The sequence below is a fragment of the Chrysochloris asiatica genome, unplaced genomic scaffold (assembly GCF_000296735.1).
Source record: "Chrysochloris asiatica unplaced genomic scaffold, ChrAsi1.0 scaffold00333, whole genome shotgun sequence".
Lineage (NCBI taxonomy): Eukaryota > Metazoa > Chordata > Mammalia > Afrosoricida > Chrysochloridae > Chrysochloris > Chrysochloris asiatica.
This window is the reverse complement of record NW_006408851.1, coordinates 1,620,268-1,646,459: the sequence shown is the minus strand read 5'-3', so window position 1 is coordinate 1,646,459 and position 26,192 is coordinate 1,620,268. Positions and strand designations below refer to the sequence as shown.

The 26,192-nt window shown below is 43.5% G+C and overlaps 1 protein-coding gene across 1 annotated transcript in view; it reads left to right on the top strand.

The window, feature by feature from the left end:
• Positions 1 to 7,200: 7,200 nt before the first annotated feature.
• LOC102822937 (diffuse panbronchiolitis critical region protein 1-like) overlaps positions 7,201 to 26,192 on the top strand; it is a 21,063-nt gene continuing 2,071 nt past the window's right edge. Inside the window, exons 1-2 of the mRNA XM_006875680.1 lie at positions 7,201 to 7,282; positions 25,133 to 25,509. Coding sequence (XP_006875742.1) covers positions 7,201 to 7,282; positions 25,133 to 25,509 — 459 coding nt within the window. The remainder of the gene's footprint in view (positions 7,283 to 25,132; positions 25,510 to 26,192) is intronic.

Genomic DNA, 26,192 nt, shown 5'->3' with positions numbered 1-26,192 from the left:
TCTCTGCAGGTCTCCCCACTGTCTCTGAAGATCTCCCCACTGTCTCTGCAGGTTTCCCCACTGTCTCTGGGGATCTCTCTCTGGGTGTTCCCACTGTCTCTGCAGGTCTCCCCACTGTCTCTGTGGGTGTCCCCACTGTCTCTGTGGGTCTCCCCACCGTCTCTGTGGGTGTCCCTACCGTCTCTGCAGATCTCCCCACTGTCTCTGCAGATCTTCCCACTGTTTCTGTGGGTATTCCCACCATCTCTGCAGGTCTTCCCACTGTCTCTGCAGGTCTCCCCACTGTCTCTGTGGGTATTCCCACCATCTCTGCAGGTCTTCCTACTGTCTCTGCAGGTCTCCCCACTATCTCTACAGGTTTCCCCACTGTCTCTGTGGGTGTTCCCACCATCTCTGCAGGTCTCCCCACTGTCTCTGCAGATCTCCCCACTGTCTCTGTGGGTGTCCCCACTGTCTCTGCAGATCTCCCCACTGTCTCTGTGGGTGTTCCCACCATCTCTGCAGGTCTTCCTACCATCTCCCCAAATCTCCCCACTGTCTCCACAAGTCTCCCAACAGTTCCTGGGAGTTTCTCAACAGTTTCGTCAACCTCTGGGAGTTTGTTTAGTAGTCCTCAGACTTTAGCTCCAACCATTTCTGGGAGCACTTCAGGAAGCATCTCAACAACATCAGGTGATATTTCTGTTGCTCAAACCATCTCTAAAGACCCCTTCACGTGGCTGGTAGCTTGAGGTGGGGTTGCTTCCTGTGCTCTCTAAGTGTAACTCTGGCAGTCTCCTGGACCATTGCTGAAACAGTTCCCCTTGCCTTGTGGTTCTACAAAGTCCCTCTGCCTGCTTTTCAATTGATCAACTCCCCTCCTCCTTATGTTGTTGTTGTTAAGTGCCATCAAGTAGGTTCTGACCCATAGCGACTCTATATAGGGTTTCTGAGGAGCAGCTGGTGAGCTTGAACCACCAACTTTGTAGTTCAAATGGCTTTGCACTGTGATGCATTAACCCACAGTGCCACCCCAGGACTCCTTATACCTAATGCTTTTTGTATCCTGTCAAGGATATTTCTGTCTACTTAAAGATCACAAAAAATCCTCTTTTGCATCTTCTAAAAGCTTTAAGCTTTTCAGTTTAAGTACATGAGCTATCCCAAATTAATTTCTGTGCATAGTGTGAGGTAGGAGTCAATGGTCTTGTTTCCTTTCTTCCTTACAAATAGCCAGTTGCTCCAGAACTATTTATTTAAAAGGTCCTTCCCCTATGTGGGAAATTAAGTGGCCATATATATGTGGGTCTCTTTCTAGGCTCCATTTTGTTCTCCTATTTGACTTTTCTGACTTGCGTGCTACAGTGCTTAATGCCTGTATGAAATCTGGTCGTGTAAGTCCTCCTTTTTTTTTTTTTTTTCTTTTAGATTGTTGTGGTTGTTCTCAACCCTTTAATTTTTATAGAACCAGCTCACCCATTTCTACCAAAAACCTGCTGGGAGTTTGACCGAGATTGTATTAGATGTGATTTTTTTTAAAAATAACAAAATCTCATCTGGGTCTTCTCCAGCCATTTCCCCCCTCTGCTCTCCTAGGACCTGCCTCCACAGCCTCCCCTGGAACTAGTCCAGCTGTGCCTGGTACCACTTCCATCTCAGGAGGTGCTACTGCACCACGGTGGAGCAGCCACCACATCCCCCGGCCTCAGCATCTCAGCCAGTGAGGCATTCTTGTTTGCATTGCTATTTACCAGTCAGCTGATGGTCAGACCCATATCCCATACCTGTCCCTGGCTTCTGAAGAGGCATGCAGGGACAGTCATTAGTGCCTAGCATTTTGAGTATGTCTGTGTATCTTAAAGGAGTCTCAACCAGATCAGTTGTCATTGGGTCAACCCTGGCTCATGGTGACTCCATTCTGTTAGAGTAGAGCTGTGCTCCATAGGGGTCTCAGTGGTGGGTTTTTCTAAAGGAGATTGTCAGGTCTTTCTTCTAAAGTGCCTTGGGTGGATTTCAACCTCCAGCCTTTCTGTTAGCAGCTGAGTGCGTTCACCCTTTATACCATCTAGGGATCCCAGTGCCCCAGTGTGGTCACACCAAAAGAGACCTGTTATTTGACTGCTTCCTCCTAAAGATTTTCATCTTTTTTCCTCATGGTCCAATCTGCCTTTCTAAGGCAAGAACCACCCCTCCACAGAACCTGCCCTCCTTCTTTCCCTGTCTCCCTCCTCCCCTCCCCTTCATTTCTACTTGGGAGTGTGGGGGGCATGGAGGGCCTCTGCTCAGGTTGTCCGAGGGCAGGAAATGACGGAAGGGAAGTCAGGATTAACAGGTTGCTCCCATTAGTGACCAGAATCAGGGTAGGGTGGTGGAGAGGGCTAGGGTTCCAAGAAAGAAGAGGCCCACCTGGTGACCCTGACTGTTTAGAGACATTGGAGCTCAAGAGAGACATGGACAACATAGTCTGAGATGCAGAGGGTTCAGCAAGGTAGAGACGTGTGTTTGTCAGTGAGGGATCTAGAGACCCGAAGGCACATTCACGGGGGTGGGGAGGAGGAGACGCTGTTCTTGGCTCTGGTTTGGATGAAGCCCTTAAAAAATCTCTTCAATTGGAATTGTGCTCCCAAGATGATGAGATGTGATATCAGAATCACAGAGGGACAATTGCACACTCATGGAAGGCAGGTGGGGGTGGTGGCAATGGAGGTCCTGCCCACTTTACTCATTGTTCCTTCTTTGTTCCTAAGGCTCGAAGCCTCAGGTGAAGAGCTCTGTCCCTGACTGGGCCATCGTGTTGATCACTCTCACAGTGGCAGCAGGAATTGTCAGCCTTCTGTATATCATCAAGAAGGTGAGTGTGTCCTCGAGTCCAGTGGGCTGGGGGACCTGGCATCCTGGGACTCTGAGAAGAACAGGGGTTTTGGGGGAGGGGAGATGACAGTGTGGTCACTGAGAGGAAACATTGACCAGGGTGGGAAGGGGCTTGGGGGCCATTGAAAGAAAGACTGGCGCACGCAAGAGGCTAAGCTGCGTATGGAGCGTTCAGTTCAGCTCTAGCAGATGAAGAGCCAGCTGTGTGGAACGACATTCAACTGGATTTTGAATCCTGGCTTTGCCACTTATAGCTGGGTTTCCAAGGAGCAGTTGGTAGGTTTGAACCACTGACCTTGCCGTCTACTGCTTTATCCTACAGTGCCACACCAGTGCTTAATAGATTAACATCAATCATTGTAATGATTAGATTCCTGGTGTGGTGCTGTAGGATCAGCACTGGTCTGAGAATCACAAGGTTGGCAGTTCAAACCCACCAGCTTCTCCTCAGAAACGCTATACATGGTTGCTATGAGTTGGAACCAACTTGATGGCACTTAACAACAACAACATTTATTATTATAATTCTCAAAGATGAGAGGTGAGAGGTTGGGTTGTGATGGGGCGGCAGGAGTCCATGGAAGAGCTGAGGGCTGGTCTCTGGATCCCCACATTAACCCACTCTATTAAGTGTGGCGGCGGTAGTGAGGTTGGCCCAGGATCGGACATTGTTTCGTTCTGCTGTGCATGAGGTCGCTATGAGTCGGTTCCGACTCGATGGCACCTGACAACAAAAACAACATTAATACCTTGGAGTCCTGGTGTGGCGCCACTGGGTAAGTACTGGACTGCTAACCACAAGATCTGTGGTTCAAACCTACCAGCTGTTTCTTGGAAAGCCTAGTCATGGTGGTTCTGAGTGGGAACCGACTGGACAACAATACTTCATCCTTTGTCTCTCACAGGCTTGCCAGTTCCGAAAGGAGATGAGTGTGGGGTGTGGCTGTGGCCACTTGACTCCTTACAGCTGCCACCACGAGTCCACCAGTCAGCACTACTCCGTCAAATGAAGGGGTGTGGGGCCATCGTAGCCAGGACCCCTCCCTCCCCCAAATAAGCTCATTCACAGACTCACCCTTCCAATTTACCCTAGCTGGGTCCATATCCTGGGGCCACTGGTCCGCCGAGTCCCCTTCACCAACAGCATAAGGGGAAGCCTACCATGTGGTTCCAACTGGAGGTAGAGATTCCCATCCTGCCCCAGTTGTATGGTCTAGGAGAAGGCACATAATTTCTCCAACTAGAGTTTCCTCATCTGTACAAGGAAGAATGGTCTGTACAGGGCTAGATGGTCTCCAGGGCTTTCCTCCCCTCATGGAGTCTGGGTCTGGGCAAGTGGAACTTTCATAATTTCTTCCCATGCTCCCACCCCATAAATGTAAGAGAAACTTTTTAGTTGAGGGCAGCTTCGTTCCAACCACAGGGCACAGGAAGTGGGATGGGGTGGTGGTGATTTCACAACTGTGTCCATAGGGAATCCTCTCATACTGACTCCTTTCCCACCCAAGGCTCCCCATCCACCCCCTTTCTCTCCCCTTAGGATAGGTGACAAACCCAGCTCTGTGATGTTCCCTTAGACCCCTCTGTGTGGCTGGTGGATACGATTATTTCTAAATAAAAGCTTCCCCTCCACTTGTCTTCAGCCATTGTGTATTTGGCAAAGGGCATGGCCCTGCTTCCAGGCATGTCTGGTCTCTGTTGCTCACCAGTTGTGTTAACTTGTAGAAGTCACTTTCCTATTTGTTTTCATCTGTAAAATGAGGATGACATTGCTAACCTCATCCGATTATTCTCAGTACACAGAAATGTTCCAAGACTGGTATGGTAGAATTGTTTATGACTGTCACAGGCTTGGCTCTGACCCAACACGCCCCAGTTCAGGCACAAAAAATGCCTGCTTACTTGAAGGAATCGATTTGGGAGTCCTGGTGTGGTGCTGTAGGACAAGCACTGGCCTGCTAACCACAAGGTTGGTGGCTCAAACCTACCAGCTGCTCCTTGGAACCGCTATATAGCATCATTATGAGTCTGAGTCTACTCCACAGCACATAACAGCAACAGCCACTCATACCCAGGGAGTGTGGTGGCTTCATCCGATAAGCACTGGATTGCAAACCACAAGGTCTATGGTTCTAGCACGCCAGCTGCTATGGGAGAGAGATGAGGCTTTCTGCTTCTGCAAAGAGGCTTTAAAGCCTCAGAAACCCTATTAAGGGTCCCTATGAATTGGAACTGACTCGATGGCACTTAACAAGAACAAATGAACCACAAGGTTGTTGGTTCCAGCTCCCCAACTGCTCCCCCGTAGAAAGATGAGGCTTTCTGCTTCTGAAAAGATACAGCCTTAGAAACCCTACACAGGGTCACTATGAGTTAGAACCAATTCCATGTCACTTAACAGCAACACAACAACAACAACAACCCATCCTCAGATTCTTCAACCCCAGAAAGGGATTTGCAAATACCTGGACCCTCTGGAGGGAGTTGACTCTAAAAGGAAGGGGAGGCAGATGTTCATTCACAATACTGATTAGTGCCTACTCTAATGCACACTTTCTCAACCTCGACTCTGCTGACAGATTGAGCTGGATAAGTCTTTGTTGTTGGGGCTATCTTGTATCTGGTAGGATTGTTTAACAGCATCCCTGGTCCTACTCACTGACTAGATGCCAATAGCACTGCACCCCACGAAGTTGTGACAATCAGTGTCTTCAGGCATTTTCAAATGAATGTTCTCTGGGGTGCAAAATTACCCCCCTGTTGGGAACCATTGATCTGGAGACCTGAGTCCTTGAGAAAAGGGGGTTATGAGATTAGTAGAAAGGGGGTCACTCCTGAGACCTGATGGAGTTGTGGGAAGGGCCTGTCCCTGCCTCAGTTTTCCCATCCTGAAAGATTCATTGCTGGATGCTGGCTGTCCAGTTCAGTGTACTCAGTATCTGGCCTGGCTCGGTGGAGCCTCCTTAATTTCCCATTAATCACATTAATGAACAGTTGGCTTCTTCTCCTCTTCCCACCCATTCTAGCCCTGCCCAGGACGTAAGCACAAGTCACGCCACATAATGAGAGAAATTCATGTGTTCAGTCCTACCTCAAACCGCAAGCGCTGAGGCCTTCTGCTCTCTTCAAGGTCCTCTCCACCCTCTCTGCTTGCCCCCATTTACCCCAGAAATGTATTCACCACCCCTGGCTCTCAGTGTATTCTGGAGAGTAAATACTTACTGATTGCCTACTGTGTGCCATGCACAGTCTCACGTTCTGGGGATACAGTAGTGGACAGGGAGAGGACCTTGCCTGCAGGGTGCTTGCTTTCCAGCTGGGGGGCCCAGTGTGAACACGAAAGTGAGAGGTAGAGAAGGGTGGTGATTCAGGTACCACAGCCACCCTGCCTTTACAGCGTGTCCTTCCTGACTCCAGCCTCAGGTGCTGCCACTTGGGAGGTCTGGGAATGAGTTTAGGTAGTGACTGAACTGATATTTACTTTGGGCAGGGCATCAGGAGAAAGGGGAAAGGGGGTGCTCCAGAGAAATTCTAGAAATGAGAGCTTTGCATTTCTGAATGGGGATACTGAGGCAAAGAGCTGCTGGGATGAAGTGGGAAGAGATGGAGTGGTAACAAGTGATGGCAGAAGCCCCTGTGTGTCTACAAACATCTTTGCCAAAGGTCTTGGCCTTGATCCCTCTGGATGGCATAGGACTGTCTGCGTCTCTGGTGACGTGTGTGATGCCTGTTCTCAGCATCTATCTGTCTGTGTCTACTGCTGCCCCCATATGTCTTCGTCTGAGCACCTATGTTGCCAGCAGTGGCCCTGTGAGGGCTTTGCTCTTTCACCTGTTGCTCATGACATCTCCACCCAGGGCAAGAAGAGTGACCGTGTGTGAGTAAGGGGTGTGGAGAGCCAGGCTGGCGCAAGAGAAATGGGAGGATGAAATTGAAGCTGGAGGATCAGAAGAACTGGAATGTCCTCTCGGAACCCAGGCACCCAATCGTCCCTCACCCTATTCCACATCCAGTCACAGCTCAGTGGTGTTAGCATCAGGCCATCTGCTCCCTAGAGCCCTGGAGACCACCCCACCCAGCCCCTCTTCCTCTGCTGGGATATCAGCAGCCTATCACCTCCCACTTCTCCCTTCCTGCTCCAGATCCCAGCCCTTCCACCAGCACCCAAATACCAGGCTCCATGACGCAGCAGTTGTGGTCTGTTGTTATCACACTGCGCGTGGGGTGGGGCAGCTCCATTTGTTTAAGGTTTAGTCCCGAGGGGCCTCTGCCCCCATGACGTCAAACCTAGTCCCATATAAGGTGAGGGGACCCCAGACCCTGGGCCCTAAGCAGCTGCCCAGCTCTACCATGGCCCAGACAGCCTATTGCCTGCACTTCACCTCTACCTTCGGGGGCTGCCTCCTCATCCTGCTGGCTTTGTGGGAGGCAGGTAAGAACACCCTCAGAAGTAGACAGGTAACCATAACAGGAGGCTAGAAGAGAGAGGGAGATAGTTTCTTGGCATTTTCAGGGTTGAATGAACAACCACAGAAATGAATAGCCGATGAATATGGGAGGGGGCTGCTACATTCAGTCGTCTGTCGAGATTGTTCACTATTCAATTTTGCCAACTGAAGGGAGTGTAGGAGCTTATGCCTTCTAAGACATGGCCCACAAGGCTAGTGCCCCCTCTCCAGGGTGGGGTGAGTTTTTTTTCTAGTTCACATGAAGACTGTATGGGTCTCAGTGGCCCTGGATGGGCAGGGGTGGGAGCTTGACATTCTCTGGGCAACTGTTGGTTTGTTTGTTTTCAACTTTTTATTGTGAATTGAGTGAAGGTTTACAGAACAGATCATTAGTTTTCCATTCAACAGATCACATTTGCTTCATTCTATGGTTGCAATCCCCTCCATGCACCAACAGTTAGCAGTATTTACCTTTTTTCACTTTAGCTATTGCGTTCCTCCCTGTGTCTCCTGCTAACTTCATCCTTCCTCTGCTAACCTCCCTCTTGTTGAGTATTGCTGCCCTACCACCCGTGTTAGCATGTGTCTACCCTCTAGCCTGTGAATAATTCACCTCATCATTACATATTGTTTCATTTATCAAGAAAACTTTTTTTTTTCAACTTTGTATAACATTGGTCTCATACAATATTTTTCCTTTTGTGATCAACTAATTTTACTCAGCATGATGTCCTCCAAGCTCAACCATGTCTGAGGTGTTTCACAGATTCATCATCATTCCTCAATGTTTTGTAGCTTTCCATTGTGTGTATGTACCAGTTTGTTTAGCCATTCTTCTGTTGATGGGTATTTAGTCTGTCTCCAACTTTTCGAGGTGTCTCTTGTAGACAGCATATTGAAGAATCTTGTTTTCTTATCCATTCTGCTCTCTCTTTCCCACACCCCTCATTCTGCAACTAAGCACACTTTGTGAAAGTTTGTAAGTCAGCTGCTTCATGCCTTTGTACCCTCTGTTTTTGATAGCCAATATCTAAATTGTCACTATCAACCCAGTGGGTTAATACACTGGACTTGCAAAGTTGGTTCAAGCTCATCAGCCGCTCCTTGGAAACCCTATACACAGTCACTATGAGTTGGAACTGACTCGACAGCACTTAACAACAACATCAATCCAGCACACTGAAGAAACACAGTTGTTTCTTGATATGAAGAATCCTTCTATTCTGATTAGAATTTTGAGTCACTGTCAAAAGTCTAGTTCATCATATTGTAGCAATTTATGCTTGTTCTCAGTATCAAACATCTTTATATTCATTGGTTCAAGTTCTGGTCAACGAGCCATCCAAGCTAGGTCAAATGGGTACTAGCTGCAAGTTTGGGAGTTCATTCACACCTCCCTGCATTTCAGACCAGCTGGCTGCTTCACTCTCAGCGCTAGCCCCCAAGGGCTAGGTCAGTATCTCTGGGCAACTGTTTGTGTAAGGACCTCATAGCTGTTCATATACTTCATCTCATTTCATCCCCTCAACAGACGCTGAGGTGGTTAACAATGTTCCCATTTTACAGTTGAGGAGAGAGGCTCACAGAGGTAAAGGGGCTTGTTCAAAGTCAAGCAAGCAAGAGTTCCACCACCTGCTGTCATCAGAGAGGGGACAGGTGTCTCTCTTGAGAGCCCCTCTCTCTGCCCTTCTCTATGTAGACCTGGGTTCTAGTCCTGGATCTGGTCCATTGAACTTTTCTGGACCACTATACCACCTGTAAAATGGGAAGGATGCTGCCTGGCCAGTAATACTAGCAGATGCTCAGGGAGCACTTCCTACAGGCTGGGCACTGTTCTAGGCACGTTCCCACATACACTTATTGGATCCTCACAACTTTATAAGGCCTGTGTGATTTTGTCTCCTTCTTACAGTTGGAGAAACATCCCAGGGCTTTGAGAAGAAAAGGAATACTGTATGACTGTATGGCAAAGCTTGACAAGCAAGTTCAACAGTTCTGTGACAGAACCCAGGGTGTAGAAAGATGGAGGACAGGGGCAGTCTGGAGGGGCCGGGGTGACTCTGAAGAGTCTTCACAAGGTAGACACCCAACAGTGGGTTCAGAGGGCCTCTGTCCATATTAGCAGATGAGATTGATGATCCAAAACCTGGGCCAGGAAAGCCAGGAACCTGAAACGCACCCGGCAGGGTTTGGGGTGGGCAGACAGTACTTCTCCTTCCAGAAGTGTTTGACCAAGATCAGCAGGGAGCTGGGCTGGGACAGGGAACTGGGGCTGATGAATCTTGAAATTATCTCTGATAGAACTCAGCAATGCATTGTCTGTCTTTTAGCTCCACGTTCTTCCCTGCTAGGGATCTCTGAGCTCTCCCAGCGCCCATCCTATGCACATTCTACCCCCTTTTCTGTTGGGCAGATGGTCCTACCTGCTGCTCTCTCTACCTTCTGGCCTAGGATAAGGGATGTTTAAGGGACAGGAGGGAGCATTCATGAATCAGTAGCCCTTACATCCACTTTGGAGACAGATTTGCTCCAGGGCAAGTGCACCTGGAATCCAAATCCCTGCCCAGAATATGGGGATTCAGCCTGGGTGGTCTCTGCGTTTGTTGTTGTGTTTTTTATTTTATTTGTTCGTGTGTGTGTGTGTGTGTGTGTGTGTGTGTGTGTGTGACTCTAGGCAGGGAGGATCTGGGAGCTTGGCTGGTCTGGGGTGGGGAGAGGAAGAGGAGCTAGACACTTAGATCCTGCAGAAGAGAGGGGCTGAGTAAGGGAAAGCTTGGGCTTTGGTGGGGTTGGGATGGGATCGGGTGGGGTTACACTCTGACACTGGAGTGTGGGTCAGAGCTGGGCATGGGACTGTGTTCTGCAGAGAGGGAAACCAAGGCAGGGAGGGAAGTGAGGTGATGTAGATGCCTGAAGTCCTGGGGTGCTCCAGTCATTTACCCACACAACCAGTTAGTACCCAGGCTCAGAGAATGAGATCTAAAAACCCGAATCTTCCCCATGCTGTCACAGACCCTAGTAAAAATCCAGGCTAAATCCTCTCTGAGAAAGAAAGTAGGTCAGGGGTTGGGAAATGGAGTTGGGTTCCTGGGCAAAATACAAACTGGACATTTTTCGTACAATAAATGGTATTTGATTTAATTTCCATGATGAAAATAACGTATAAACATTATAGAAATTTGGAAACCAAAAAAATTTGAAGGACGAATAAAATCTCCTGCAATACTCTTGAGTATCATTCCGGTGTATTTCTTTTCAGTCTCTGAAAAAAATACTATGATGAAATATGTATGCATATATAACAAAATGTTTGCCATTTTAACCATTTTTGAGTGTACAGTTCAGAAACATAAATTATATTCACTGTTACCCAAACAATTCCACTATCTATTTCCAAAAAAATCTTCATTAGCCCAAACAGAAACTCAGTATCCTTTTAACACTAACTCCCTATTCTCTCCTTTTTACAGATCCTGGTAATGACTAATAAACTTTTGTCTTTGTGCATTTTCCAAGTCTAGATGTTTTGTATAAGTGGGATCATACAATATTTGTTCTTTTGTGATGGACTTATTTCACTCAGTATAATGTTTCCAGAAGTTTGTTTCTCTTTATGACTGAATGCTATTCCATTGCATGTATATGCCACATTTTGGAGATCCATTAATTTGTTACTGGTCTACTGGGTTGCTTCCATCTTTGGCTATTGGGAGTAGTGCTGCCATACACAATGGTGCACATATATCTGTTTGAGTCCCTGTTTTCAAGTTTCTTGGGCATAATCTTAGGAGTGGGCCTCAGACACTTTTCTATGTCTGTTTTAGGTCACATAATGAGCTCATACTGCATAGCTTTAAAAAAAAAAACAAAAAAAAAAAACCTTTTACTATGAATTGGGTGAAGATTTAAAGAGGAGATCAGTTTTTCATTCAACAATTTACACAAATTTGTTTCATGTCTTTGGTTGCAATCCTCACAATGGAACTTCACTTATCCCACTTCCTCCCAGTGTTTTGTGTTCCTCTTCCTCCTTCTTTCCTAACCTTTCTGAATTTTGTCCTTGGCTAGTGCTACTGTTTTATCTTAAGTGGTTGATTATTCTAAGGTATGGATACCTCCACAGTGTTACTGTTCCCAAAATAGACCAGTCCATTGTTGAGCTGAAAACTGTGCCATGGGGTTGAGCTCAAAGATGTCTGGGAAGGGCAGTGCTCCAACCTTCCCTACCTGACCAGTAAGCATGTTTTTTAAAAAACAATTTTGAGTTCTGTTTCACAGTTTTCTCCCATACATCCAGGACCTTCTAATGTGATCCCTTTCAGAGGAGTTGGTAGTGGTAGTTGGGCACCATCTAGTTCTGGTCTCAGGGTCATGGAGACAGATATATGAGTGATCCATTATCCCACTGCACTAATTGTTTCCATGTGCCTTCAATGTTCTTCACTCTTCTTTCCTCTGATCAGGGAGTGACCAATAGTTGCCACTTAGATGGCCTCTCATGAGTGTAAAACCCCAATCACTTGCTACTAACTGAAGAAGAATGTAGAACATTGTCTTTGTGGATTGTGCTATGCCAACTGACCTTGATTTTCCCTAAGATCATGGTCCTGAGCTCGCAGGCCCCATCACTCATTCCGTCAAGATATTTGGTTGTATATAAGAACTGTTTACAACTTTGCCCTCTGTATGCTTTACCACATTAATGGGTATTTGAAGTAAAGATAAATACACATGTACAAATAGGCTCTGTCAAATCTACATATATTCATGGTTATGTTCCTACTCTCCCTCCCACATCCATTTAGCCTGCTTGTCTAGGCATACACTCTCAGATCACCATTAGTGCAGAATTGTGTGTAACACAGTATTCACCTCTGATGTCTTTAACTCTTGCACTCCTCTTAGCATCTTCTCCTTATGTTTTACTGACCTTCCTCTTCCTGTATTTTATCCTCCTCTTCACTCAAGTTAACATGTGTCTACCTTCTAGTCTATGATGACCTTTTCTTTCTCCCCCACTCCTGGTAACCATAAAAGAATGTTCCTTTTAGTGTGGAACCCTTTTCTTGACTTTTTACAGTAGTGGTCTTATACAACATTAATCCATTTGTGATGTATTCATTTCACTCATTATAATGTCCGCTAGGTTCATCCATGTTATGAGGTGTTTCATAGTGTTATAATTATTCTTTAATGTTCTGCAGTATTCCACTGTGTATGTGTACTATAGTTGGTTTATCCATTCTTCCATTGATGGGTATTTAGGTTGTTTGCATTTTTTCTTATTGTGAATAGTTGTGATGAACATGCATGCACACATATTTATTCCCAGAGCAACTCTCATTTCTCTAGGATATATGCCAAGTAGAAGGATTGCTGGGTTATATGGTATGTCTATTTCCAACTTTTTAAGAAAATGCCACACTGTTTTCTGGAGTGATCGCACCATTTTATAGTATCACCAGCAGCTGATGTGAGTTACAGTCTTTCTACATCCACATCAGCATTTGTTGTTTTCTGTTTTTGTGAATTTTACTACTAACTTCATGGCTATTTTAACAAATATTTGCTCACATCATTGCAAATACAATAAGCCATTTTTGAGGTACAGGTCAGAAACACCAGGAATGTTCTTTGTGGTGAAACTGATCTGAAGAAACACTATGGAGTGAGCTGCTTAGCAGGATGTAACATATGCTCATTATAGAAAATGGAAAATACAAAAAATATTAGAAAGAAGAATGTTGTTAGGTGCCGTCAAGTTGCTTTCAACCCATAAGGACTCTACGCACAACAGAAAGAAACACTGTCCGGTCCTGTACCATCCTCACAATTACTGCTACGCTTCAGCCCACTGCTGCGGCTACTGTACCAATCCATCTCATTTGGGGTCTCTCTTTTTTTTGCTGACCCTCCACTTTAGCAAGCATGATGTCCTCCTCCAGGGACTGATCCCTCCTGATAATAAGTCGGAAGTATGAGAGACAAAGACCTGCCATCCTGGCTTCTAAGGCACATTCTGGTTGTATTTCTTCCAATACAGATTTATTTGTTCTTCTGACAGTCCACAGCACTTTCACTATTCTTCTCCAACACCGTAACTCAAATGCATCAATTCTTCTATAGATCAATAAAACTTCTTATAATATACCCTAGTCCCACTGTCTTTTCAAATACATGAACAAAGTAGATTGAAGAGAACTTTGGAATTATACAAAGCTTTGATGTTGTGGAATTTGTTTTCATTCCTTTATCCAGGCTGAGCATTCACCTCTAGTGTCTTGTGCTAAAACCAGATTTCCCTTTTTGAGCTGTCTTGCCTATACTTCAGTGACCAAAACACTCCTTTCCAGATCATTCAATGGAATGGATATCTATTTTTTTTCTTTTTTTAAGTTTTTATTGTGAATTGAGTGGTAGTTTACATGGGAGAACATCAGCTTTACATTCATCCTATCATATTTCGTTTCACTGCAATAATTACAATCCCCTCCATGCATCATCAAAATCCAAAGATTTTCTGCCCCCTAGCCATCAGCACACAGACCCTCTTCCTCCCTGAGTCCAGAGTCTCCAGCCACTCCATCTCTTCATGTCATCATCTCTGCCTCCAACTCTGGTGTCACTACTTCTCTGGATAGAGTCCCACACTCCGCTCTTCTCCCTTGATGGTCCCAGGGTCCTCCGTTCCTGGACTTCAAAATCAACCACTCCCCTCCTTTTGTTACAAAACATCTACCTTTACATTTGCAACACTCACCGTCAGTTCTGATAGCAATTATGGAATGAAAATCTTATAGTAGAAATCTCCTAGGGAAATAAAGCTGCTATTGTGGTAGATCTATTGAGGGAAAGAGATGGTCATCTCATCCTGGGGTTTAGTCACTGATTTGCATCATGGCTGGGCTCAGGGCCAAGGAGTCCCTTGAGCTTCAACACAAATTTTACAATCTGTGGTTGTGTAATTGCATAATGCAGAACTGGACTTCTATAATTCAGTTATCTGAATCTAGAACTGACAGTTATCTTGTGGTAAAATGATAGTTACTTCAAATCAGAGCGTGTTTTCATTCTCAGTGACTCAATTTTTCTTAACATAGCAGAAGTTACTCCTTGGTCTTTCAACCTTTGAAGGTCACAAGTTTTGTTGTTTTTTTTTTTTTTCACTTAATGTGCACAATGTTGGCTAGATTTCTAGAGTTCTCATCAGTCTTAAAATAATCATGCATTCATCCAGTCAACAAATATTTATGGAGTACCTCTATGGATTGGAGTCCTGGTACGGCACTGTAGGATACGCACTGGACCACAAAATCAGTTCAAATTGCAAGATCAGCAGTTCAAACTCACTAACCACTCCTCAGAAATCCTATACAGGGTCGCTATGAATTGGAATTGACTTGATGGTACTTAAACACAACAATAGCATTGCATATTAGAAAATGGTGAGTGCTGTAGAAATAAAACAGAGCAAGGGAAAATGGTCAAGAAATGCAGAAGGCAGTCAAGGTAGGTCTCAGAGGCAGGTAGAGCAGGAGAGATACTTGAGACTGAAAAAGGTGGGAGAACAGAACTCAGGTTCCTGTTATTACCAAGAGAAGAACAGGGCAAGATACAAAATTGTCTTGAACACTATACTTCAGGAAGCACTTCTGGAAAGATGGTGGAAAGATGCACCACACAGACCCTCTACAACAAAGAAACGAAAGAGACTAAATGAAAAAAAACTCAGATAAAAACCCAGGAACCCTGAACTTCAGAGGAAAGGTTAGAGAATTGGACTGAGTGCATGCTGGGAGAAGAAGCTGAGCAGGGACAGTGAGAGAGGGAGACATATTGGTGAATGGCAGACCAGACGTGATGCAAACATCTTTGGAGTAGCATTGGCAACAGAAAGTGACCTGGCAGAGCAGACTCACACACAAAACGGGAAAGATATGAGTCCTTTTTTTTCCCTATGCTCCCCTGGTGAGCAGTGGTGTGGTCAGCTCTCAACCTCATCCATTCCTAGCTCAGATCTTGCTCTCCAGGAGTTAGGCGTTACGTGGTCAGGAGCCACGCTGATTTGGTGCCAGGATTCAGGTGGACTTGGCTCCAGTCCTACAGAACCTGCAGAGCCACCAGACCTGCATTTAACCAGTCACCCTGCCCCCAGCTACCCTGTGGTCTTCCACAAACTACTTCTGGACTGAGTGCCCTGAACATAGATAAGGAGGCCAATAGAACTCCATCTAGGGCCAGGAACTCTACTGTCCATCCTTCTCACACCCATATCTTGAGCTGTTTGGCTTATAGGCACTTCCCAGAGTTTTCTCCTCTCTGGGTCCAACAACCACACTTTTTTTGTTTGTTTATTTTATTATTATTATTATTATTATTTTACTGTTTCACTGTTTTTGTTTGTTTATTCTTTCTCCTCCATCTTCTTCTCTTTCTATTCCCTTGAATTTTACCCTTTCTATCTCTGTTATTTTCCTTTTTTTTCTGTTTCCCTTCTTCTTTCCCCCCCCCCTTTGATCTTTCTTTACTACTCTCTACTCTTTTCTCTTTTCATCTTCCCTCTCCCTGGTTTTTCTAAGTGTTGTTTTTATTTTCATTTTCTTCCTCTTATTTCCTCTCTTATTTTTTTCTTCTATAGCTCTATTATCTTTATAGTAATTATAGCCTTTTCCCCCTGATTGCTGACTATTTTTATTTCTTTTTTTCCCCTCTTTTCCTTGTTGTTTATTCTCTTAGTTTTCTTGTGTGTGTGTTTGGGGGTGAGGGATTTTCTCTTTCCCATCCAACAGGAAACAGAAACCTTGCCCATGCAGCCCAGCCACAACCATACCCTCTGTAGCTCCATTGAGTTGGCAAGAGTCAGTATCAGCTCCTATAACACATGATCAACAATAGACAGCAGCCAACACCATCTTAAACTGAGGTACACAAATAATGAACAAGAATGGTGTACACACTTCCATTATTTAATTATACTCATATGAGACAGTTGGTGAGAGCTTGAGTACACACCAACATACAATCATCAATTAAAAACAAGTATGACAATTCTACAATGCCCTGGAAACAAGAGACAATTGTAGCTCATACAAAGAAACCTGAGAGAATGGCTCAAACAAATGACCAATGCAGAGTCAGAAAATGTTTTGAGGAAGAAAAAAATTTATGGAATTAACTGAAAAATAATTCCAAAGAATGATAATTAGGTACCTTCAAAGGATCAATAGAAAGATTGAGGCAAGCAAGGAGACTACAGTAAAAACTTTTTGAAGAATTTCGGAAAACCTATTAGTACAAACAGACAACATAGATGCACATTTGGAAATAATACAAAAACTGCAATTAGGAATTCAGAAGATTGATAGTAAGATCTCAGAAATGGACAATACATTGAAAGGGTAAAGAAGCAGATGAAAAACAATGGAAGCCTGAACTAGTGAGCTTGAAGATCAATCTGTTAATGCTAGCAGGCTAGAAGAACAATCAGAAAAAAGAATGAAAAAATCCAAAGAAAGCCTAAGAGTTATATGCAACATCATGAAGAGGAACAACTTACCAGTGATTGGAATTCCAGTATAGGAAGAGAAGAAGATACAATAAAAAGTACAGATAAAATTGTTGAAGAGTTGTTGAAAGAAAACTTACCTAATATTAAGAAAAATGAGAAGATAACCATTTAAGATGCTGAATTAACCCCAAACAGGATAGACTCCAAAAGAAAATCACCAACACATATATAATCAAACTTTCCAAAACCAGACAGGAAAGAATCCTGAGAGCAGCTAGGGAAAAATGAAAAGTTACCTACAAAGAAGAACCATGCAGACAAGAAGGCATTGGGATGACATACAAAATTTTGACAGAAAAAAATTGCCAACCAAGAATCATATACCCAGCAAAGCTATACCTAAAAATGATGGTGAAATTAGGACATTTCCTGATAAACAAAAATTAAAGTATTTTGCAATAACAAGACCAACTTTTCCAAAAAAATGCTAGATTGTTCTTTGGACTGATGATCAACAGCAGACAATAACCTGAGATTGCCGTACATGACAACACCAGTCAGAACTCAATCTAGATATGTTGTTGTTGCTGTTAACTCATGGCAACCGTGTCTAGGATTTCCAAGCCTTCAAATCTTCAAGGGAGCAAAAAGCCTCATCTTTCTCCTGAAGAGTGGCTGGCGGGCTCGAACTGCAGACCTTGTCGTTCATAGTTCAGCATTTATTGTATGGAAGTATTAAAGGTAAAACAAGCCTATAAGACTGAAAATAGGGAACCAGAGATATCCATTTATAATGAAGTCAACTAAAAAGCATAAAGAGGGAGTAGTGTGGATACACAACTTCCCAAAGGCAAGGAAGTTAAGTAGATTTCAAGATAAAGCACATTGTTTTAAATAGGGAAAATATTGGTAAATTGCAGGGTAACCTCAAAGAAAATAAATACACATTTACATCAAAATTTTAAAAAAGAGGAAAATCAGAAAGATTTAGTAAGCATTAGCACAATAGAATTTAAAATGTTAAAACACACACACACACACAAAAACCCACAAACGAAATGCAGTGCAGAAAATTATGTGGAACAAGTAAGCCAGCAGCATCACAACAATGCACACAGCAAAAAGACAGCCATCAATTCATACCTGTCAGTAATTACACTGAAGGTAAATGGATTAAATGCACCAGTCAAGAGACAGAGAGAGCAAAATGGATAAGAAAACAGGATCCTTCAATATGCTGTTTATAAAAGACACATCAAAAAGATAGAGACCATCTGGATGCCCATCAACAGAGGAATGGTTAAACAAACTTGGGTACACATGCACAGTGGGATACCATGCAATGTTGAAGAATAATGATGAATCTTTGAATCACCTCATAACATGGATGAACCTGGAAGACCTTATTCTGAATGAAATCAGTCAATCACAAAAGGACAAAATACTGTGAGATCAATGTTGTTAAAGTTAAGCAAAAGTTTTCTTGATAAAAGAAACTATTAATGGTGGTTATGGAGCAAGGTGGGGAAATTATTCTTGGACTAGAAGGTAGACACATTTTAACATGGGTGACCGGGTAGTTGTTATACAACAAGAGGGAAGATAGTAAAGGAAACATAAAGGTGGCAGGAGACACATGGACAAAGCAATGTTAAAGGGAATAGAGGTAAATACCGTTAACCATTAGTGCATAGAAGGGATTGCAATCATTGTAATGAAGCAAAGTATGTGATTTGTTGAATGTAAAACAGATGACCTGCTCTGTAAACCTTCACTCAATTCATAATAAAAAGTTGTTGTTGTTTTTTTAAAAATGCTTCAGAGTCCACAAGCATTTCAGAGTCTTCTATGTTCTACAACCAGTGCGCAAGCTTCCCCTCCATACTTTCCTTCATCCTCACATTAAGCTGGTGAAGCTGATGTCATAGTTGTTTACATTTGAGGATATGGAGCTTCCTAGCATTTAAGTGATCTGATAAAGGATGCAGATCTGGTAAGGGGCAGAACCTGGAGGCGAGTGGTATTTGCCACTCTGTGTTGCTGCCTATTCATTTATTAACTCAGCAAATGCTTCTTAATCCTTTACTATGTGGTCAGGCAATCTGTGTGTAGTGAAACGTCTGACCTTGCCACTTATTTCCCCTCTTGGAGCTTCTAGAATGTTCTATTATTCTGAGATCTTAACTCTTGCTTCAGGTTTGTGATAGAGATGAATATATGAACAGTAAGTATCCTGTAGGAGTTCCACAATGCAGAATTCTTTCTTCTCCATGGAGTTGAGATAACTTACAGAGGCTGTGTAATGTGATGGTCTTAACCAGGAAGAATTTGGGCCCAGGAGCCAGGTGACGTAGGTTCAGATTCTGACTCAACCTCTTAATTGCTGGGTGTCCTTGGGAAGATTACTTAACCACTCTTAATCTTGTTCCTTTATTTAGGAAGAATAATAGTTTCCACCTCAAAGGGGGATGGTAAAAGTAAATATACTGATACTTGTCTTCAGTTGTAGGACATGCCTGCCTCATAGTGCTGGAGAAATGTTGTGGATTGCTATTGCTGTGCGGCTGTGTGCAAGTCACGTTTCCTCCCTGCCTTAGTTATCTGTTGTTGTTAAGTGCCATTGACTCGAGTCGGTTCCAACTCATAGTAACCCTGTATAGAGTTCCCAAGGAGGGGCTGGTGAGTTTGAACTTCCGACTTTGTGATTCAAATTGACCTTGAGGTCCAGTGCTTTATCCCACAGCGCCACACCAGGATCCCCGTTATCTGGATACCCAGGACTCTTAGTTATATAGTGCTACTATACCCGTAAAGATTTATAGCCTCGGAAACCCTGTACAGGGTCGCTATGAGTCAGAACCGACTCCATGGCAGATAACAACAACAACAAATCAGAAATACCACAAATGGGTGGCTTTAATAAGCATAAATTTATTCTTTGACAAGTTAGGAAACTAGAATTCTAAATTTAGGGTGTCAGACCTGGGGGAAGGCTTTCTCTCTCTTTTATTTTTTTTCTTTGGGATTTATTTGTTCGACAATCATACAGTAAGTACCTACTGTATGTTGGAAACTGCTAGATGTGAGGGTTTTTCTTTTTAACTTTTTATTGTGAATTGAATGAAGGTTAACAGATATGATCATTAGCTTTACTTTGAACCAATCATCCATTTTGCTTCATCTAAATGATTGTAGTCCCTTCCCTGCAACAACAGTTATTCTGTTTCCTCCCTGTGGTTTCCCTTTTACAACTTGTTTTTCACAAACCAACAAAGCAAATATATTTGATGTACACATAGTAGTAGTAGTTAGGTGCCATCAAGTTGCTACCCTGTGCACAACAGAACAAAACACTGCCTGCTCTTGGGTCAACTTCACAATCGTTGCTAGACCTGAGCCCATTGCTGTCACCACTGTGGCAATCCATCTCGCTGGGGGTCTTCCTCTTTTACTCTCACCCTCTACTTTACCAAGCATGATATCCTTCTCCAGTGACTGGTCCTTCCTAATAATATGTCTGAAGTATGAGAGATGAAGTTTGGCCATCCTGGCTTCCAAGGAGCACTCTGGTTGTACTTCTTCTGACACAGATCTGTTTGTTCTTTTGGTAGTCCATGGTACTTTTAATATTCTCTTGTAACACCATAACTCAAATGCATCAATTCTCCTATGCTCTTCCTTATTCACTGTCCAACTTCCACATGCATATGAGATTATTGAAATTCCCATGGCTTGGGTCAAGCTCACCTTAGTCCTCAAACTGACATTTTTGCTCTTCGACACTTTAAAGAGGTCTTGTGTAGCAAAACAAAAAATAGATATTCATTTAAATGTCCAAAGAGCACATTTTTCAAGCTCTTCCTTCTTGATGGTCCTGAGATCCTCCGTTCTTGAACTGAAAGATTAACTACTCTCCCCTTTTAGTTATACATCTTCTACAATTACAGTTGTGACAATCACAATTAATCCTGTTAAAAATTACTCACAATTGAATCATAAAATCCCATTACCATCATCCTCTATCTCTTATCACCAGATCCATCTGGAAAAGTGGAAAACTATTCAGTGGGATTCTACATCACCTGCTTCATTCTGAAACTAAGCGTACTCATTCTGAAAGCTTGTAAGCCAGCCACTTTGTATCTTTATAGCCCCCCATTTTTTGATAACCAATATCTAAATTTCCCATTCCTATCAACACAGTGCACAGAGAAAATCAGCTTGGTCCTTGATATGAAGAATCCTTTAATTTCTGTTGGATTTTGAGCAACTGCATCCATAAACAAAGGTCTAGTTCATCAAATTGTAGCAATTTACACTTGCTCACAGTACCTAGCATCATTATCTGGTCAGCTAGCCATACAAGCTAGGTCAATGGGTATTAGATGCAAGTTTACAAGTTCATGCATGCCTCCCCACACTTCAGACCAGTGGGTTGCTTCACTCTCATATCTCCCTAAACTTTAGAGCAGTTAGCCCTTCCTCTTCTCTCTTTCATTTCAAAGTCAATGGGTGTCAGTGAAACATGGCCAAACTCAGCCCGTGTCTTCATTGCTGCATATCCCCCACTTCCACTCATGAGCAGACCAGGGTAGTCACCAGCGAGCATACTAGACTGCTCACAGGTTCCCTTTGAGTTTCAGTCTTAGAAGGGGGTTTTCCCTGATGGGCTGACTTTTCTTGCCTGGATGCCTCCAAAGCAAACAGCTTGCTTGATAGTCTGACAGACAGTCTGTTTTTGTTTGTTTGTTTTTCTGCAGGTCTTTATTTCGATAACAGTCTTCTGTTCTCCCAGCCATTCTAGGTTAGTCTGCAAGTCTTTTCAAGTGGGAATGTCCCATCTCAGAAGGTTCTGGGTGGGGCTCAGGATTCTACCTAAGGCCCCATACTCCACAAAGGTTTAGCAGGAAGCCTAGTTCTGTGGGCAAATTCTAATTCCAATTTCAGCTAATCTAACCAATTATAGGATGAAGATGGACTTATAAACTTTCTTGGGAATATTGGGAATCATAATTCCAAATATTAATTTCCATCACACTTAAATGTCTATTTTACAATAACAGACAAGGGAAACCAATATTTTATAATAGTAGGCAGTTGAGGACCTAAACATTTTCCCCTTCCTTTACCAATTTAGACTATGTTTCGATCTCTGTATCACAGAACACTGTTGTTCCAAGGTTGTGTATAAATCACTATTTACCTCTACCCCATTTAGCCCATGGATACCTCCCTAACTCTTCCCCTATCTTCATTGTTCATCTGCCACCCTCCCTGTTCTTGTGTATTGCTCTTGCCCTCTTCATCATCCAAGCTAACATGTGTTTACCCCAAACCTGTGAATTACTGTCCATCATCTTATGAGGTGCTTTGCAGATTCATCATAGTTCTTCAAGGTTGCATAGTATTCCTTTGTGTGTACGTACCAGAGTTTGTTTATCCATTCTTCCATTGATGGGCACTTAGGCATCTTTTTGCTATTGTGCATAGTGCTGTGATGAACATTGGTGTGCATGTATCTACTCATGTCCTGGCTCGTATTTCTTGTGGAAGGTTTATGGGGAGTCCTGGTGTGGTACTGCTTAATGTGCAAGACTGCAAGATTGGTTTGAACTGCAGGATTGGTGGTTCAAGCTCACCAGCACTCCTTGGAAACTCTATAGAGGGCCTTTATGAGTCAGAACTGACTTGATGGCCTTTAACAACAACAAGGTATTTCTATTTCCAACTTTCTGAAGAAGCAGAAGGCATTCCCTTTCTGTCAACTCTGAAGACAGTCCTTCTTTCTTCAGCTTCTGCTTCCTAGCTCCTTGGAGATCTTGATGTGTCTTGGCATCTATCTTCCCTCATCTATGCTCATTCATTTGCTTGTTGAATCTCTTTAATATCTCAAAAGAGATTGGCTCAAGACACCACACACACACACACACACACACACACACTAACCCTATATCATTAACATAACAAAGACAATCCATTCCCCAAAGGAGATTATAATCAGAGGCATTGTTGTTAAGTGCCATAGAGTTAGTTCTGACTCATAATGGCCCTGCATAGAGTTTCCAAGGAGTGCTGGTGAGCTTGAACCACCAATCCTGCAGTTTAGAGTTTCTGAGGAGCGACTGGTGGGTTTTAACCATCACTTTGCGCTTCAAACTGACCTTGTGATCCAGTGCTTATCTTACAGCACCACACAAGGACTTCAGCCAGAGGCATAGAGGTTAGGACTTGCAACACAAATTTTTGGTGAACATAATTCAATCCAAGAGGGTTGGACCAACAGTCTCCAAGGTGATTTGTGGGGGATTTGGAGGATCAGTCACTATAGAAGAGAATCTAGATAAAGAATATCTATGAATGCTTGTCCAGAGAAGGTATACCATCTTAGTTATTATTGGCATCAGAGTCCTTAGGTGGTACAAACTGTTAATATGCTTACTGAGGGGTTGGAGGTTCAAGTCCACCCTTAAAAAAATGGCCAGGTAATCTACTTCTGAAGAACCAGCCACTGAATATCCTGTGAATTACAGGTCTTCTTTCACACATGAGGGATCTCTATGAGTCACACTCAACTCAATGGCATCTGTTTTGTGTGTGTGTGTGTGTGTGTGTGTGTGTGTTTTGTTTTATTTTTATTTCTAGTATTGCTGCCAAGGGAATTGGAGGGTAGACCTGGCATAGTAGAACGAGGATCTGAGAGTTCAGTCCTCCTCTTCTTCTCCAGTCTCAGTTCCCTTCAGGGACTTGGGCTTCTCAACTACTCCCACTTTCCTTTAGTCTCATTCGTATTTCTTTCAAAGACTGAGCTCCCAGCCACTGGCTGTCTTTGTTGGCAAAGAGTTGGGTGGACTGTGGTTTCCTCTAACTGTGAATGGGTCTGGGTTCTGGTCACCACCTTGAGCTAACAGAGACTGGAAATCTCAGATATGTAACAGCACAACCTCTCTCACTCTGGCGATCTCCGGACTCTCAATCTTCTGGCCAGATACCAGAGACATCTCCTTTGTCCCCACTGGGTTGTTTCCCCACATAATTAAGACCATATCTGTCCATTGATAGGGGTGTTTCACCTCACACCCTGTCTTTAAACATAATCAGTCCCTCCCAGAAACCAGCGACCTCATTTACTCATGTTAGGACCCCCAAGCAGACATCTTTTCCTTTCAGCAGGTCAAGCCTTTGGTATTCCCAGCTGCTTTAAAAGTGTGTGAAGAAGGGGGACCCAGTGGAGAAATTGCAAGTGTTGAGTCATCTCACCCACTTCCCTGTATCAAAATCAATCTTCACCACATAAGTGAAAGTTTTCCATCTCCTTCCTTACTTCATTCTCCATCCCCCGTCTATATTTCTCTCACCACATATGATGTTTATTAATCCCTAAGAGAAGTTCTGCTACAGGCTTGACCTCAGTCTCTCACATTGGGATGAATTTGGGATGGAGCTTGAATGTTAGGGAAAGATGGGATTCTGCTATTTATTCCCTTACCTCTCAGCCCTGCAAGGGACTCCATCCCATAAGTGTATCAACCATAAAGGAGCACTAGCTAAGAAAAATGCCTGCCAGTATCTGCTCTCAAAACCTTACAATACGATAGGCATGGTAGGGAGTAGGAGTTGGCAAACACAGAGACTACTACAATGTCAAATTGAAGGTAACAAGAAAGAATTAACAAAGTACTGTTGGAGCACTGAGAAGAAATTAGACCTTATCTGCTTGGAGGGATCAGGAAAGATCCCTTGAAGCCATCGGAATCTGAGGTTGAGTGCTGAAGGGTAGAGATGGGGATGGGGAAAGGGGTATCTTGCAGAAGATGCAATCTGAGCAAAAGTCCAGAAGCCAGAAAGTTCCAAGTGAGAGTGAAGATTAGATATTATAGTAGTCTGAAGAGGTCAACTGGGAAGAATAAAGGGTCTGGAGAATATAGGGGACCCTAGTGTGACACTGGACTGCTAACCAAAAGGTCAGTAGTTTAAACCCACCAGCTGCTCCCTGGAAATCCTATCTGTACCTATGATTGGAAATTTTTGCTTGATGGCATGTAACAATAACAGATATAAAGGGATGCAAGGAGGCGATGAAGAACATAGTGGTGGTGGTTATGTGGCATGGAGTCGGTTCTGACTCAACAACTGTGTATAGGGTTTCCAAGGCTCTAAATCTTTATAGGAGCAGAGAATCTCATCTTTCTCCCACAGAACCATGGGTAGTTTCGAACTGCAAGATCTTGAGAGTAGCAGTCTGACTCGTAACCACTACATTATGAGAGCTCCTTGAAGAACATATTAGAAGTTTCTTATTTGTCTCTCTCTCTCTCTCTCTCTACAGGTGCTACCACAGTACTTCAGAAAACTGGTGAATCCACAACACCGGACCCTTTATTTCTCCTTACTCCAGGTCTTATTTATAATACTCACCTTGACCACACTTCACGTAGCCCTCCAGGCAACTACAAATCTACAGAAACCCATAAACTAAAATATCACTGCAACACCACAAACCATCTCAAACCTATTCATGAACCTATAGAAACCCCTCAAACTGCAGAGCATAAAAACTCTAAAACTCATTACAGAGTTCCTACCACTTCTGAACAAAAACTGAAGAACCAGGAAAATGACTCAGTTATCCGGAATGGACGATCTGTTGATCACTCTGATGCCACTAAAAATAATAACAGATCTTCTGATGCAAAAAACCCAGATGTAAGACGCACAGCAAAATTACAGTGTTTCAATTCCACAACAAGAAGACCAATAATTACAAGACCATCAGGAGAAAATCTGGGAATCACCAACACTACAGTAGATAAAGGAAAGAACACATCATACGCTACTACAGTTAGATTACCCAACTCAACCACTTCAGACACAAACAGAAAACCTACATCCTCCTCAGAAAACATAAACACAGGGCAAAATAAAATGACTACGATCACAGAAAACCCCTCAACAGCGTCAGGGTCATTATATCAGACCACAAAAAGCAAAGGGAACTCAAAAGCACCTGAATATCACACCACAGCTCCTATTTACATCACTATATTTCCCTCAGACAACACTTCCATATCTCCAGCAAAACACACAGCACACACAGAAAAGACATTGACGCAGGAAAAAGCTACAAGTGTCCACGTGAAGAAACCAGAAGGAAAGACCACTTTACCAACTGAGAAAAAGACAAGCGTCCCAGTGACGAACACAGACGAGCCAGGAAAGATCACTTCACCATCTGAGAATACCACCAGCGTTCCAGTGACAAACACAGATCACCCAGTAAAGACCACGTCACCATCTGAGAATACCACCGGCATCCCAGTGACAAACACAGAACACCCAGTAAAGACCACTTCACTATCTGAGAATACCACCAGCATCTCAGTGACAAA